The 16,903-nt window shown below is 41.7% G+C and overlaps 1 protein-coding gene and 1 long non-coding RNA gene across 2 annotated transcripts in view; both read left to right on the top strand.

Annotated features, from left to right (window-relative positions):
• Positions 1 to 7,243, top strand: part of tox3 (TOX high mobility group box family member 3) — a 41,797-nt gene extending 34,554 nt beyond the window's left edge. Inside the window, exons 4-7 of the mRNA XM_020080275.2 lie at positions 3,814 to 4,077; positions 4,157 to 4,387; positions 4,552 to 4,632; positions 4,854 to 7,243. Coding sequence (XP_019935834.2) covers positions 3,814 to 4,077; positions 4,157 to 4,387; positions 4,552 to 4,632; positions 4,854 to 5,699 — 1,422 coding nt within the window. The 3' untranslated portion in view covers positions 5,700 to 7,243. The remainder of the gene's footprint in view (positions 1 to 3,813; positions 4,078 to 4,156; positions 4,388 to 4,551; positions 4,633 to 4,853) is intronic.
• An 8,505-nt stretch (positions 7,244 to 15,748) lies between these two features.
• The window catches only part of LOC138404825 (uncharacterized), a 29,582-nt gene continuing 28,427 nt past the window's right edge, over positions 15,749 to 16,903 (top strand). The window contains exon 1 of the long non-coding RNA XR_011240734.1: positions 15,749 to 16,200. This is a non-coding gene — a long non-coding RNA (uncharacterized lncRNA). The remainder of the gene's footprint in view (positions 16,201 to 16,903) is intronic.

Genomic DNA, 16,903 nt, shown 5'->3' with positions numbered 1-16,903 from the left:
GGTGACACATTATATATTTTTCATTACAAACATGGCAGCTTCACATGTCATTAGCTTTATAGCAGCAAAGATATGCTAATGTCTAACACAGATCAGCGTTTGGGCGGCATGCACCATGCAATGAGATGAAAGTGAGGCTGAGAAAGCCATTTGCAGTTTGTTGTTCACATGATTTGATATGCTTTGATATAGTGGAGATTACCAGTGAGTATAATGCCCTCAGTTTTGACTGGTCAGAAACCACTATATCCTGAATCAAATGGAAAATGTGAGCACTGTAGCAGAAAGCATGTTTTTTCTTCACTTCCCTCTTATCTCCCTTCCAAGCCAAGAAGCACTGACATGAGTTGTACATCAATTTAAGAGAGTGGATTTTTTTTCTCTCGCTTCGTTTCTTTCTTCTTTTTCCCTCGACTGACAACCATTGTGACATATTGGGTCAGTCAGAAATGAAAGATATTCATGCAGGCATGCAATGCTTGTAATGAAGACTCAGCTTGACCTTCTGCATGATTGATTCTGTAATTTACTTTTCTCTGGCAGCTCCGAAAATGAAATGATGTCATGTTGGACAAGTTTTAAATACCCATAATGCATCAGGAGAAATGGTTGAAAGAGGTGTGGGTCAGCGGCTGCAGTGGACCGAGGGGAGGGAACCTCGTGGCCTCACATTCTGAGGGGTGGGGGAGAACGGGAGAGAGATTTGTTTATAAGTGGGGGGTTAGAGGTTGGCGAGATAGATGTACTGAGTCTGCACGCCACAGAGAGAGAAGTGTGTTTGACTGAGACAGGGGCAGGGGAAAGAAAAACAATTTATCTTCATGCTATTATAGCCTTTACCAGCATTCACAATTCCATTTTTCTCATTTGGCTTAAGCACAGACTTCAGCAGGTTGCAGAAAATTGAGGGAGGAAAAAAAAATAAAATGATGTACCCGTTTAGAACCGAGTAAAGGAATATGTGCAGAGTGCTGATAAACTATCTTTAATAGGACTGACCTTTCATGCTGGCGAAAGTTACTGGGGGATTCATCCTTATAATTACCATATAGATGATTTTACCCCTCTCCTGCCATGGAACATTTCCAAGAGCTCGAGCATTGATTGAATGGAAATTGAACTTGTTAACATTCTTTTCAGCCTGTTACAGCTTAGTACATAGTGCCACTGTTCATAAATTCGCCCCCCCCCAAAAAAAATTCTGATTTCCAATATCTTAAAGAACAGACTGGTTTCTAACGGTGTTGAGATTTTTATCACTCGGTGGATGCATAATGCTGCATTCGGAGTCCAGTTGCTGTGTTTATTGGTCTGCGTTTAACAGTGGAAAAGGTTTCACACATTCTCAGTCGTCTTCTCTCATCTTTTCAAAATGCTTTATGTGACTACATGTGAAGTGTTTGGAAGCCGACAATAATGCCCAAAACAAGCACATTTTTCTCTTCTTTTTCTTCTTGTATTGTTAACAACATTATGTTGATGCCAGCTATTTCAGCTTTGACATTAAAAGCAACACAATGGGGAATATTGCACAAAAAAGAGACCTTTATTGATCGCAGAGTAGTTTTCAGCTTGTTAGTGTTTGACGTGCAAACACAAAGACACACCTAGACACACACACAGTCCTGACTGGGGAGGGCACATCTGGCCACTGTGTACTCAAGATAAGGACTTACTTGCAGATTTACGATCACTATCAAAATATCTGCTTGGATGTCTGCTGTGACTGCTGACAATGCTGCAATCAAAATGCAAATGAGACAGCAGAGGGACATAAATAAACATCCTAGTGCCGGATTCATATTCACAATCAAGGCTGTTATTTAAGATTTAGCCATTATCTTTTCATTCGGATCAGACGTGCTAATGCTGCCGTTTCACTGACGTAACTATTCTGTAACATGAGCAGAAAAAAAATTGATGCCACTCCAGTTATCGCAGTAGTAAGTGGTAAAATAAAAGACATTTAGCATGCTGTTGCATTTGATTTGATGTTTTTTAAGATTAACCATGATCATCAGTGCATATTTTTTTAACATCCAAAGGGCATTTAGAAGAAATCGTCATATTCCAAACAAAATGGCAGCATGGGCCATTTCTCTAAGTCGAAACGGCATCGTTGGGATTGGGCAGAAGTGTGATTATACAGATGGCCACGACTAATGAGCTCAGTGTGCGCGTCTTTGATGTTCACAGCGAGCAGAGGGCAAACTGCGAGCCACCGTGTTCGCGGTAATGAAGATGACAATAGCAATTGGAACGTGGCGGGTTGCAGATATGTGTCATTTGGTCACAGGCTTGTTTATCACAGCTTTTATTTGTGAGAAAACAGAAAGCCTCCTTTTCTTTTTCTTTTTTTTTTTGAAGAATCACAACAATATGTCTTCGATTTCTTCTCCACCTTATTTCCGCAGAATCTTCCTCACACATGAAATATGAATCTGTTCTCACTTCATAGATTGTGTTTATGATAAGCAGTAGACATGGCATATGAGAGAGAATGGATTGTAGATCCAATATGTTTTTGTCTGAAACGGTGTTCCAATATTGTTTTGGAAGACGGGCATTCATAAGGTTCTTTCAATAAAGCCAGGTGCGTGGGTTTATGATGTGTTGATGTTGGGAGAGATTGAGTTTGTGCTGCTGAATACCAGATGGATGTATCCAGGGAGAACAAATCACCTTTTCTGTTGTGTTCACGTCCCCTTCCTCTGTTCCATGTCAGCTCTGCAGGCTCTCTGATCAGTCTTCCCTCTGGGGAGCTGGCAGGCCTCGTAATTTCATCCTCGCCCCAATCAATGCAAACACATTGCCTACAACCTTCTCTAAGACTCTTTCAAGAACTGAATGTTTTTTACCAGGAGAAAAGTGCAAGAGATTTTGAAAATGTTATTACATTTTACCCTCAACAGTAGAGGGGAGGGGACCCGTCCAAAGCTCTTAAAGCTTCATACCTTCAACTGGTTGATCTATGGATTTGATTATATAGAAGCATTTTTTTCCACTCTTAGGTGTTCAAACATGATTTATGAAAGGTTCCTCTTTCAGAGTTCTAACTTTAAAGTTGTATTACACTAAAGCATATAGGCTTGTGGCCACCTCAAACTGAACTGACATGTAGGTGCATACATACAAACGGTGACTGTATAGTGAATTTGAAGTTATGTACCACAGTGCAGGGAGAACTGAGTGCACCTCTCCCCTCCAGGGAGCGGGCAGTCAAAAGCTGTCACAGATTTCCATACAATAGAGTTTTGAAATGAATCAACTGTGTAGCTGTGTAGCCATCTATTACTGGCTTATAAAGCTGGCTCCTCGGGTGTCAAGATAATTTATCATGGCCTGTAATAGAGACATTTAAGACCCGGGACGTTGTGACATGTGATCTGCCACATAACAATCCAAAGAATCCAATGACCCGATTTCCTCCCTGGTAAAGGGATACAGCTCCGTGATCTTCGTGCACAGGGCAGCAGGCTGTCATAGTGAGCACAGAGGAATCTTTGTGCAGCAGTGTGAAAGCATATACCTGTGTATGTTGGTGAACACTAGCAGATGTAAGGGACACATCTTCAGTCGTATACCATTGCATCATTGGGGGTGTCTCTACCTTTTCAATCCCAAGACACCCTCTGCTAAGGCAGGACCACCACAGGCTGATCACACCTGTGTGTATGTTTCTAACATCTCGGGGCCCAGTTAGGTTCTTTCCTCTTGATCCAGAGCCATTGGCTGCAGCGTTCTGCAATCCCTAATATATTGAAATATTCTGCTGTTATTTAATTCTTTTCTCTCTTTGCATTTGTATCACAGAACATGGGGCCAGGCCACCTCCGCCAGTACCCGCCAAACCCAGCCATGGTGATGAAGTCCATCATCAACATGAACAGCACCAACGGCATGATATCACGGAATCAGCTGACCACCATCAACCAATCCCAACTTAACGCACAGTTGAGCTTAAACATGGGGGGACCCAACATCACCCACACCTCCCCGTCTCCGCCTGCCAGCAAGTCTGCCACGCCGTCGCCCTCCAGCTCCATAAATGAAGATGACCAGGATGACGGCAACAGGGTGAGCAAGAGGACTTAGCTGTATGGTAATGAATAAGATTTAAAAAAAAATATTTTCTAAAAAATGTCCATTACTGCAGGTCATTGGGGAGAAGCGACCGGCTCCCGTAGATCCCACAAAGAAGCCCAAGACTCCTAAGAAGAAGAAGAAGAAGGATCCCAATGAGCCTCAGAAGCCAGTGTCGGCTTATGCCCTGTTCTTCAGAGACACCCAGGCTGCCATCAAGGGTCAGAATCCCAACGCCACCTTCGGAGAAGTGTCCAAGATCGTGGCGTCCATGTGGGATGGTCTGGGAGAGGAGCAGAAGCAGGTACTATAAATTTTAGTTCTTCAGACCAATTGAACAGTGATACAAAAATACAACTGTGTATTTATGTGTATACAAACTATATATGGTGTCTGTGTGTATGTTGTCTAAGTAAATAGGAAAGAACCTTTTTTTGTCCATTCACACGTATCTTTTTGTCATCACAGGTTTACAAAAGCAAAACAGAAGCTGCCAAGAAAGAATATTTAAAAGCCCTCGCAGCGTATCGTGCTAGTCTGGTTTCCAAGGTGAGAACTGCTGCTTTTTTTCACCTGAAAAATGTGTTAATTAGACAGTGCAGTGAATTGAATTTCAACATTCTTGTATATGCATCTGTAAAAGCTCTTTGTTAATGACATATGCAATATGAGGTCTACAAAAAGCAATTTGTACTTATATATGGATGCATTCTTCAGAAGTGACGGTTTTGGCTCTGTAAATAATGTCTAATATTTCTTTCTTCATCTAGGCCGCAGCAGAATCAGCTGAGGCTCAGACAATCCGCTCTGTGCAGCAGACCCTGGCCTCCACCAGCCTGTCTCCAGGCCTGGTGATGCCTTCACCCCTCAACCAGCACCCCTCCATGTCTTCAGTATCCCAGGCCCTCCAACAAGCACTTCCACGGGCCATAGCCCCAAAGCCTCTGCAGATGAGACTGGGAGGAAATCAGATTGTGACCTCCGTCACAGTTTCCCACCAGAACATGTCCTCCGGGATGCCACCGCAGCTGCTTGGCCAGATGGGTGCCGGAGGGGGCATGGTGGCGGGTGCCCAGTCCACAGCTCAGATGAGCCCGCCCATGCAACCGGTGCAGCAGCATGCGATGCAGCAGCTCCAGCAGCAGCAGCAGCAACAGCAGCAGCAGATGCAGCAGCACCTCCAGCACCATCAGATGCAGCAGCAGCAGATGCATCACCAGCAAATCCAGCAACAGATGCAGCATCAGCATTTCCAGCACCACCTCCAGCAGCAGCTGCAGCAGCACCACATGCAGCAGCAGCAACAGCAGCAGCAGCAACAACAACAACAGCAGCAGCAACAGCAGCAGCAGCAGCAGCAGATGCAGCTACAGCATATGCAGTTGCAGCATCAGCTGCATCAGCAGCAGATTCAACATCTCCAGCAGCAGCAGCAGCAGCAGCAACAACAGCAGCACCAGTCCCAGTGTTCCCCACCCCAGCATTCTCCTGGCACACCACATTCAGTGGCAGGGTCTGCGTCGCTCGGCAGCCCCCAGCCCGCCCCACAGCAGCAACCACACCCCTCCCAAATCCAGGCCCACGCTCAGGTCCTGTCCCAGGTCAGCATTTACTGAGCCAAATGGAAATCCTATCTCAAAGAACAGGAATAAAAATAAAAGCATCATTCCACGTTGCTTTTCTAAGTTGCACTTAAGAAGTGTGTAAGATTTAGAATGTTATACAAAGAACTTGTCCATTGTTATAGACGGATATGCACATGCGTGTACAGGAAGTAAAACATGTTAGCTGGGGTTTTGTCTATAAAATAGGCTGAGCTGTGACAGAAGCCTGTTGGGGGCGAGCGCCCAGCGATTGTTTATTTGTTTGTTTGTGAGGTCTTTCAGTTGTCAATTTAAACTGACTGGGCACACAATATGTTGGAAGACGTGCGTCTTTCACTGTTTTATTTAACAATAAAGCTTTATTTATGAGGCCAGAGTCGCTCACCGCAGCAAAAGGACATTTTGCATGCGTTTACACAAAAGGATTTTTATCAGCTGTCGCCTGGACTTGTGGCTCACAGGTGGAAACCAGTGAACCCACACATCACGTCTTTGTTCCCACACTGGCCAGTATATAATGACACTTTCTTCACTCTACCTTCCTCTCTTAACAATCAACTCTTGCAGACGTAACTGAGCAACAACAGCATAGAGGAAATCATCAAAATAGTCAGGCGTCGGAGGCCCAGTGGTGTTTGAACACATTCAGACAGTGTTGTGAAGAAAAAGGGGAACAGAAAATATGAAGGACTGAACAGACTGAGTCAGAGACTGCCATAAATCATTTATGTAATCACATCATCAAACTGTAGCTGTAATCTGCTGTACATGTTCTGTAGAGTGGGGAGAGAAGACACCTCCTTTATCCAGTAATCTACCCTGCAGGTGATTTGCCCAAAAGCGTATAACTGGCACCCCCCATTAAAAAAACAACATCTTTAATCTATTTGTTTTTACTTCAGATGTTTAACGATTAAATTATGTTTTTATTTTGTGTAACAAAGGGGATATTTTATGGGAAATACAAATTTCTGGATCAAGGAAGATGGTTTGGGGATTGATGTATTTTTACTCTGCTCCTTGATACTGTCATTGTTTAAAAAAAAAAAAACTAGCAGAGCCAGTTTGTTGCACTGCCAAAGCCAACTAAAGAGGCATCGGAGGTATTTTTGCCAGCTGTACAGAAGTCCCTGAAAAAAACTGAAGATGTTGTACATTTTTCATATCACCTGTTGTAAAGTTTTAATATGTGAGGCTTTAATTAAAACATTGTTAAACGACCTGTGGATTGCTATATCACATAGTGCATTTCTGCTCTTTTATACTTTTTTATGAGTTACAATAGCAGCGATTCATTTTCTTTGTACTTTTGCTTACAAACCCAACGCTTCTGGAAAATGTCCATAGAAAAAATGCATATTGGTACAGAGCTCTAGAAAATGTGTTTTCCGCTGACGTCGGGGAACAATTTACTTAATGTTTAGGGTTTTTATTTTGCTGGGCCATGAAGTGGAATCCAGAGAAGTTCCATCTCTAATATGATAGTAGCCATAATTTTGTATGAAGTATATATTTCTTTGTGTCGCTGTTCGAAATTAAACTATCAATCACAAATATTTATTTGAAGGAATCGGTTTATTTCAAAAGTTATTAGTAGCCATATATTTTTTTTACAAGGTTTCCACTTCTCCTTGTTTAGCTATTGAAAATAAAACTGATAAATATTCATAGCGCTCAGCTCTTTTCGACATATACAAAATACAATTTGTATGTTTTCAATGGAGTAAATCTACAAGCGGAAAAGAAAATTCTTTGCAGGGACATATGAGCATTAATGTTGGCATTATTCTAGTGTGTGCTGTTTCTCAGTGATTTAAATGAAAGTCCATTGTAACTGTGTGTAAGAAAAAGAAACCGTGTTGATACTGGACAAGGTCAGCATGTAACTGGTACTTGTCTCAATAACAGTCCCCTTCTCACACACCAGTGCACTGGATTCTGCTTCTTTCTTACTCCCTTTAAAATCGCTTCATTTCCAAGACGTCCCCAGGGGTTTGCTGAGCTCCCTTGAATAATATGTTGAGCGGGGGAGGGAAGGCAGGCAAACAATAATTATCATATCTTCACAATAGGCTGTGAATCCACTGGCCCAAAGAAGGGCCTTAGTTTCTTTTTTTCCCTTCTTCCACATGCAGCTGATACATGAGTTAACGTTAGTTACAAATTAGCAGCGAGAATCTGCTGCTGCGCTTCTGTGATAGCAGCTTGATAGAATTTAAAAATTTCAGTTTGTTTTCAATTAGTTCATTTTTCGGAAAAGCATTTTGTAATTCGGGCCCAGGCCTGACGCCGCTGCTGCGATTGGCTCATCAGCTCCGAGTGTGGAAACCATGCCCATTTCTCTGCCTTGATTAATTGCAGCATCTGTCCTGTCAGTAGCCCGAGTGAAGAGGTCTGCAGGAAAAACTGCAAATAAGTGCTGGCAACAGTCTTAAAGTGCTTATGATGAAATGAAAATTAAAAACAGCAAGTGCCGAACATGACCTGAATCTCAATACGAGGGGAGAAGAGGAGAATGTGAGAGCGGGGTGTCCATGGATACCAAACACATGCTTTAAAAACACACAGTAATGAGGCTCTGGGAAATGGCTGTTATTATTCTGAACAGATTCACAGCAGAGCCCATTAATAATGCATGGAGCTCCTTGTTATTCCATAACCCCTCAGTACTGCGGTCACTGTGTGTACAAATATCTCACAGCCAGGGTTGGAGTTATGGGACTCTGCAATAAAAAGGTTACGGATATTTTCAAAACATTGCTGTACACACACACACAATTTACTAAGATAATACACTGCAGTGTCTATAATGGAGAGAGGTTTAATTTGAATAGGTGAATAAATAAATCTCACCTGCTTGGTGCTGTACACTTGTATCAGCAAGATAAATAGTTTTTTTTCCACAGTGCAATATGATCATAGAGGCATGAAGCAATCAATATGAGCCATGCTTGTCTCTCTTTCTCTGTCCTCATCATTAAGCAGTGCTGATGAAATGCATGAAGGGCACTATGACATTAATATGTCATTTGAGTAATGTAATCATGAGGTGACCTAATTGTCCTCCCTCCTCCCAACTGAGGTCAGTCGCTCGGCGCCATGCCAACGATGACTAAGGAGTCAGATGTGGAGGCTATGGGGGGATTCGCTACTTTTTTTTTTTTTTTTAATGATTTATTTGGCTCTTTTGTTGTTTTCCCGTTCGGTGCACAGATACAATGTGAGTATAACAAAGGCCCTGCTGACACTGACCATCTGACCATCAGACCCACGCCGCGACCAATCTCACAGTCTGGACTCTCAGGTCACAGATGCAGGAGCTGCCACTCTGCTCTGACACTAAACTCTGTCTCCCTTAAGAGAGAGAGAAAAAACAACAACAACAGGACTGTTTTCTCTGATAAGACCTGGTCCAGGGCAGACAGCTGAACCTACAAGTCCAATGCCAAGCCTCGTTTACAGGCCTCTAGTCAAATGCGTTTTAAGGAATTCCTGACCTTGCCGTGATGAGCTTCATGAGGGGGAACTATTGACCCCTGAGATGAATGGTGAACTTTGTTTGGTGGCTGTAGGGCTGGTTGGACTGTTGACATCCCTGACCAATGGTAAGGCTTGTTTAGAGAACTTTTGACCCACCAGACTAAAGTGGTTCCACAGACGATGCCTCTGAGCAAAAGTCAATGGTACATTCAGGGGACTAGTATAAATATTATTATACCCTTTCACAAGTGCTCTGATAATCTTATCTACATCTGTGAATTTGGATGTTAAAATGGCACTCAATTACAGAGGCTGCTCATTGTCACAATAATATACCAATGATAATGCTTCTCCACAGAAAATCTGTGCTCAAGTGTAAATAATCACAAGTTTCCTCTCTGTCTTCTTGGTCTTTACCTTGAATACCCATGCAGTGAGGTTGCCTTGGTGACACCGATTCAGCCCTTTGGCTTATCCCTCTCTTGTTGAATGCTGTTATATGGTGAGTCTGGTCTGCCTGTCTTTAGTCCGGTGCACCACTCAGCTAAATCAACTCTGATACAACCTTCTTCTCATGTATTTGACCACATACAGGGAGAGGGAGAGGTGCAGGCAGATGTTTATGACAATGATTAACAATATTTTCTCATAATCAGCATAAAAAACTGAAAGATCTGTTGTTCCCTCATGTTAAAGATCCACATTTGAATCTCCCAAAACCTCCAGAAGAAACTGCTGCACAGTTGATGATGTCACATTGAGGTACCAGCATTTTAATGATTTTGAAGATGCTTAAAGCAAGGGTTGGTAATCCTGGAAAAGTTCGCGAGAGCAGGCTACACTTTGAAAAAAATGCAACTGATACATCCCACCCCCTCCCATCAGCCCTCTCATCAAAGCTACGGCCACAAAACACATGAACGTGCACTGACTGACAACTGCTAGAAGCCGTGACTTGCTCGCTAACTTCTGACTATCGTCTCTGCTTCGGCCAGCCATCGTGTTTATTACAGTCCTGCAAGAGCCACAGACACCAGCTTCTTTCTTTTCTTTTCAAACTCTATTTGTTAATGGCTATGAGGACTTGAAGAGGACTTCGACTTAACTTGAATTAACTTACTACTTTAAAGCCTTGTCAATATTACGAGTTAATTAGAATTTGTCTTGGCGAGCTCACCCAAACAATAATACACACACACACACACACACACACACAATCCAAATACATCGTAGAGTATGAAACACATATTAAAATCTCAGCCCTTAAAAGTAAAAGTCTATAAAATAATAAAGCCTAAAACCGATGTTCAAGTTTAACAAATACAATTTAATAAGTGTTTCAGAAACAATTTATCAAACCTTCCTCTGATGGATCATTAGATTCTTGCTTATAGCTTATATTGAATGCATGATGTAACCGACAGTGGAGCACAGGCTAAACTGAGGGATAATAAGCAAACCACCATAATTCTTCTGTCAGAGTCATAAAGGTTGAGGCATAAACATCTTAAGCCCAAAGAAAAACTGTTTATCACCATCACAATAACATCAGGGAGAATAGGAGGCGCTGGTTTGTTTCAGATTGTTGTGGTTAGCTCAGTCTGTTATTGTGCATTGTCAGTGTTTAGCAGAACAAATGCATCTGGAGCATTTACTCTCTGATGAGTTATACAGTCGATTTGAAGGGAAAAAAAGCTGTCAGTGATTTGAGCAAGCTTTCCTTATTGTGACAGATCATCATGCCCCAGAGGTTGACAGATGTCGCTGCGATGCGTAGAAACGAAAGCAGTTTCTTTTTATTTGGGACTTTGTTTGGTTTGAGAGTGTAACCCCCCCCCCGATTTATTTTATAGGCTTTGTGTTCGGCAGAGGATCCCGACTCCAAAATTGTCTTTTATTGCAACTTACTTAGCCTGTTAATATCAGCTATTACAGAGCCAACATGTTTCTATGGCAACTAAACTGATAAAGTGTACCGGGAGAGCAGAGTGATAGATTACACGTGCACGCTGTGTCACATCCAATTAACTCAAACTGACTGTACACCACATTATGCCACGACTTGCAGGAAAATCAATAAATATGGACGGTACCCAACGAGGTCCCCCCTCCGTTTCTTTCTTTCATCCCCGACGATGCCAGCGAAGCCAAGACAGATCATGCCACTAGGATGTCCCTGCTGCTACAAGAGGCAGGTGCTGTGTAGACACCATTCAAAACTTGGCCTATTCAGTCCAACTCCTCTAACGCTCCATTCATGCATAGCAAAACACCATCTGCTCCTGTTTTGCCCGGAGCAATCACAGCTGACCAAAAAAAAAAAAAAAAAAGAAAGAAAGAAATCCATGATAACAGCTGTTGCCAAACAAAAGCCAAACAAAAGGGAGTAGGAAAAGGTTAGAGACAAGTTCCACACTGAAAATTACTCATTTGAGTGGGGGCGAAGGAAAACATTTACTCTAGAGGCGAGGAGGAAAGAGTTAAACGTGAGGCGTTTGAGTGTGTGGGGCTGGCAGTCGTGAAACTAGTGCAGGATCAGGTGATAATAGATTCAAGCTGAGGATGATTCTTTTACACAGTCACTTCTCAGAGGCTCCAGTATATGAGTCACACAGTCTGTTCAGCTGCTGCAGGTAAAACACACATACAGGGGTCATCCACAGACTATATACTGGTACTGTTCTTTATACTGTAAATACCTATCGGTATTGAAAGCTTATTATGTTGAGGCTGTTGTCATTATCAACCTGAGGATTGATTTCTGGATTGACTTGTTTGGTCATGTGGCTGCAGAAAAATAGTGGGGGGGGGGGGGGGGGGGGGGGGGGGGAATCCCCATCACACTTGTTGGAATTACTTGTTTTGCCCAAAACATATTCATTTGCATACAGAGGTAGAAATACTGGGACATCTGGTAATATCATACTTCAAACAAACGCATGCAATAATAAAATGTTACTAGCAAAATGTACTCTGAGGGAGTAAATACTCTTTGTACAGACAAATAGAGACATAGAGTCTGTTCACAGTGTTTGGCTGCTGCAGGTAATACACACAGGTCATCCAGGAATTATAAACTGTTACTGTGAATACCTGTTGGCATTAAAATATTATGTTGAGGCTGTATCTAATCAGCATTTTCATTATTAACCTGAGGATTCATTTCTAGATTTAGTTTTCAAGTTTGAAGTTTACTTTTGAGAAATGTTCACCAGAGCCCAGTTTGACTTATTACTTGTTTTACCCAAACATGACCATGAGCACACAAGTGTAGAAGTACTGTGTAACACAAGCATGAAATCAAAATACTCCACCAACACAAATACATAATTAGTCTTATTAGCAAAGTATACTCTGAAAGTACAAGTACTCTTAGTGCAGAAGTAATAACAATAATAATAATGTAGCTCTCAACCTTACCTTGTAAAGTGTCTTAAAGTAATGTACATTGAATTGAATTGAAAACGTGTCCACTTTCAGAATTCTTATTATAGCATATCACTGTTTCATAAGTATTAATGCATTAACATCAACATTTACATTAAGAAATGTAAGAATAAAAAGTAGCATTTTTAATGAATGTAAAATGTTGATCAACAAAGTTTCAGTGAAATAAATTAAGTGACATTCTTTGAAATAGAAATGTTCAAGTAAAAAGTAATGATATACATTACTTAAGTAGATGTGACTAAGAAACCCGTCAGATAGTTTCTTCTTAAGAAGCTGGAATCTGTCCATTCAAGACATTTTTCCTCAAGAACTTTGTTGCTACTTCATTTTCTAACATCAGTGAACTTCCTTGTTACAACAGCTACGCAATTATTTATGCTCCAGCCTGTTGACAGCAGCTAGTTAATTAAGACCAGAATTGATTATACAGAAAATTACATTAAATATTAAGAATTATAGTAAAAAAACAACAGCCAGACAAACACAAACTAGAATATAAGGGATAAAAGAATAAATGTGTTCTTGCTTCAGTCAGGTTTATCGTTTTCACCCTCCCCTGCGTTATGCTGCATTGTGGCGTGATTGGCACCGGTCCTCGACCCTGTGAGGCCTAGCTTGATCTAATGTATGGCTCCTGACCTGGGGGAGGAGCCGCGAGCGAAGGTGAAAGACCGAACAGCTTGCATGCCTCCAGACTTCAGCTGCCCATGCAGACAGCGAGCCGTAAAAACCACCGTTTGAGCTGTGTCACGGCAGCCATGTATACAAAAGTGACTGGAACGCACCTGATACAACGACATGACACAACGGAGAGGGAGCAAAGTTAAAGGAGAGGAAGATAGGAGGCAGAGGAGGGAGGGATTAGTAAATGATGATGATTTTACCATGCACTGTCCCCATGGGGATAATTAAGTTTTATCTTATCGTTCCTTATGCTGACTACAAACAGACCTGGATCTAATTGCATTTTCACATAATTCATAGCATTAAAATAATTCCTTAACCTCACACTGCCAGATGGTTGGGTGTGTTTTCTCTGCCATAAAATGAGCCAAAGAGAAGTTTCAGACCATTACAGAAAAAAAAAGAAAGAAAAATCATGATTACGTTCATCTCTTGAATGATGTAAGTTATAAGTTGCATTATCTGATATTCCAGATGCTGGTACATAAGAGGAATGAGGAAGATAATAAATGATGCAGATGATCTGTAAAAACAATTTGACTGTGAAACATGCAAATCTTTGGGTCTGACCTGCTGCTGTGTGAGGTGCATTTTGGTGGAGCTTTACTTATAAGCAGAAGCTTCTGTGGCAGTTGATGAGTCGATTTGCCTAACAAATAACTCCCCAACATGTTTTCAGTTGGCTGCATATCTGTGGCCTCTGTGTTCACAACACGAGTTCAAGAAACCTCACACATAAAACAAACATAAAGTTTTAGACGAGCGTTGCCTGGACAGCTGCTCCCTCTATGTCTCGTCCTGAGCTCCACTCGTACTGAGCCTCCACTGAACAGGGTGGCGTGGATGCCTGGATAGTGTACAGTGGACATGTAATGAGGCAGGGGGAGAGAGACAGACAGGACAGAAGACAGGCTCCAGCATCGCACCATTATAGATGATTTGTCTGCCAAACTGATTCCAGTCCCAGTAGTTTTATCAGTTTAATGCCCAGGCAGCGTTCATTATTTCTTAGCCGGGAGGGTCAGCCTCTCTTCAGCAGAACAAGTGTGGGTTGTGTTTCTGTCAAAGAGGTGGGGGGTGAGAGGGGGGGGGGGTTAGTGCTTGACCCGCAAAGCCATTCAGTTCTCAGAGTGATCCATTGTTTAGGTCCTCTCTTTGTTCGCTCGCCTGCAGAGAGTGAAGGGGCCAGCTAAAGGGGAGGGAAGGAGCTGGGCCGGGGTCTCGCCGGGTGCAAGGGGTCTGCACTTACCCTCTGCACATTCTCACCTACGCTCCTTTCAGTCCTGAAAGGAAGCGCAGCCTAATGTTTATTATGTGCACCAGTGTTGTGTAACATAGACACGCTGACTTCACTTCAAGCTACAGGTCAGATATTTCTATACATAAACTTTGTGAGTGTCCAGGCAGGTGAGAGAAGGAAGAACAGCTATACGTGTTTTTTCTCACCATAAAGAATATGGAGGAGTTTAAAGGAACAGACTCACCTGTCTGTATAAAGTCTGCATGTTAAATGCTGGAAAGTAAATAAATCATCCTACATCGTCTAGTGCAGTTTCTAAATCTGGTTTCAGACATGAGACAGAGTTTGCCTTTGACATATGAAGAACGCAGCTGGAGATTGTCTGGATAATCTTTTTTTCATGAGACAGATTGTACTGTTAAAAGTTATTAGAAACAGCCATCGGGAGGAAATGGGGTTCATCATGAACAGGTGATGAATTTATAACTGTGAATGTAAAATGTCTCATAAAAACAAAGTCTTTTAAAAAAAGATAAAATGCCTAATTTCTATATGATGGTGAAAGTGTTAGAAATGGATTGAAAGGGTTAAAATAAAAAGCAAAACAAAAGCACTACCTGTTCCCTATTTGATTAGATCTTTGTTCGTGATCAGTGATGTCTGCAGAGTCCTGAAAGGGGAGCTCGCGGTCACGGTGTATCATTCTTGGGAGTCCTTATTTCCATTTCCCCTTTTTCAGGTGTGTACGAGCATGTCAGCACTTGAACTTTTAAACCGTTCACTTTGTTGTTTGATTGGTGTTTTGTGAAAACACTGACTGGATGTTGAGTGAGTTTTGAAGCAGTATTTTGCTTTGTAATTTATTTATTGGTATAATGTTAGCTAGTTAGCTCGCTAAAACCCCTCCCTCAGCTGCTAGTACAGAACGACATGAGGTTATCTTGACTGCAACACATGTTGTGTGTAATGTGGCCTGTTTCATACACACATAAGGTATTAGACTTCTACTTTGTTTGTGTGTGATAAGTTATTAATGCATATATATGTTAATTTCAGCTGATGATAACAGGTAATGTGATATCTTAGTTATTCACAACGTATTTTTGTTTTTAAATGTAAGTTTGTTTATTGATTAAAAGACCTTTTTCATTGCAGTCACATTTGAAAAAGTGGGAAATAGGACATTCACAGAAGAGAATTAGATCTGGAAGTTGACATTTACATGGACAGAAAATACATTTTATTATAGAAATGCTTTGTCCTGGAGGAACCTTTTCTGAAAATACATTCTTGGTGAAGCGACCGCAGAGGAAGCATCGTGTCCTTATTTGCAATTTTACATTTCCCCTTTTTCACTGTGAAACATTCACAATAAAAAGTCAGCGCTGGTGCCTGGGCATATTGTATAAATTCAGTTTTTGTTTACAGAACATCTACATTATAGTGTCGGCCCTGTAACAAAGTTAAGAAGCTAATACAGCAGATACTGAGAGGGATCATTTTCTATCCAATCCCTGATCACCATCACAGTATAAACATCCGGGTCACGCAGGGCGCTTCCTGTTCCTTCTCTGTGGCTGGTTGGTGTGGAGCACAGCACTTCATGTTCTCTTACACACTACATTTCCTGATCCTGGTTCAGAGGTGCTACACTCAGAGGTGAGTACCACTGGTTGAAAGTTATTAGCACACTATCAGTCTCTGTAGTACTAACCTAGCACTTAGCATACAATGCAGTACTCCCATTGGGAAAATGCCAATTTAAGATAATCTGAAGGGCCTCCATATTTCTGTGTGGAGGTCAAATGTGCTCCTGATGTTCATGTGGGTAATTTGCTGCCACATGCAGGTTTATTAACTGTATCTGGATTATCGTTGAAGTGCATATGTGGATCTAAATATCCTCCTCCTTTAATAATCTATAAAGAACCCTTCACTCACACACCAGTCTCTTAAGACTCTCTGCTCCAGATGAAGTAGAGCTGAACTATGTTGGATAATGATATATGTTGGATTATTAACCTGATGTCACAGTGGATCTCCTGTTGTGTTCTCACGCCGGCTCTTTGGATATTCTCTGGATCTTTTTCTTTGGACTTAGGGGGCAGCTGGCCAGAAAAGGTCTGGAGGCTTCCCCTCAGAAATCTGCTTTCACACAGAAAGAGTTTGGTGCATGTCTGACAGCAGCTAAATAAGAGTGATAAAAGTTGGTTTTATCTGGTGATATTTGAAATGGACTGTGGATAGTAGTGTTAGCCGCTTTTGAGAGACAGACGTGCTTTGACATTAAAAGCTACATTTTAGAGCTGGTTGTAAAAGATGTCAAGATGAGGTTTTTTGACAATTTCCTAAATTGTTGTTC

Source organism: Paralichthys olivaceus, chromosome 1 (genome assembly GCF_024713975.1).
Source record: "Paralichthys olivaceus isolate ysfri-2021 chromosome 1, ASM2471397v2, whole genome shotgun sequence".
Lineage (NCBI taxonomy): Eukaryota > Metazoa > Chordata > Actinopteri > Pleuronectiformes > Paralichthyidae > Paralichthys > Paralichthys olivaceus.
This window is presented reverse-complemented; position numbering and strand designations above follow the sequence as displayed.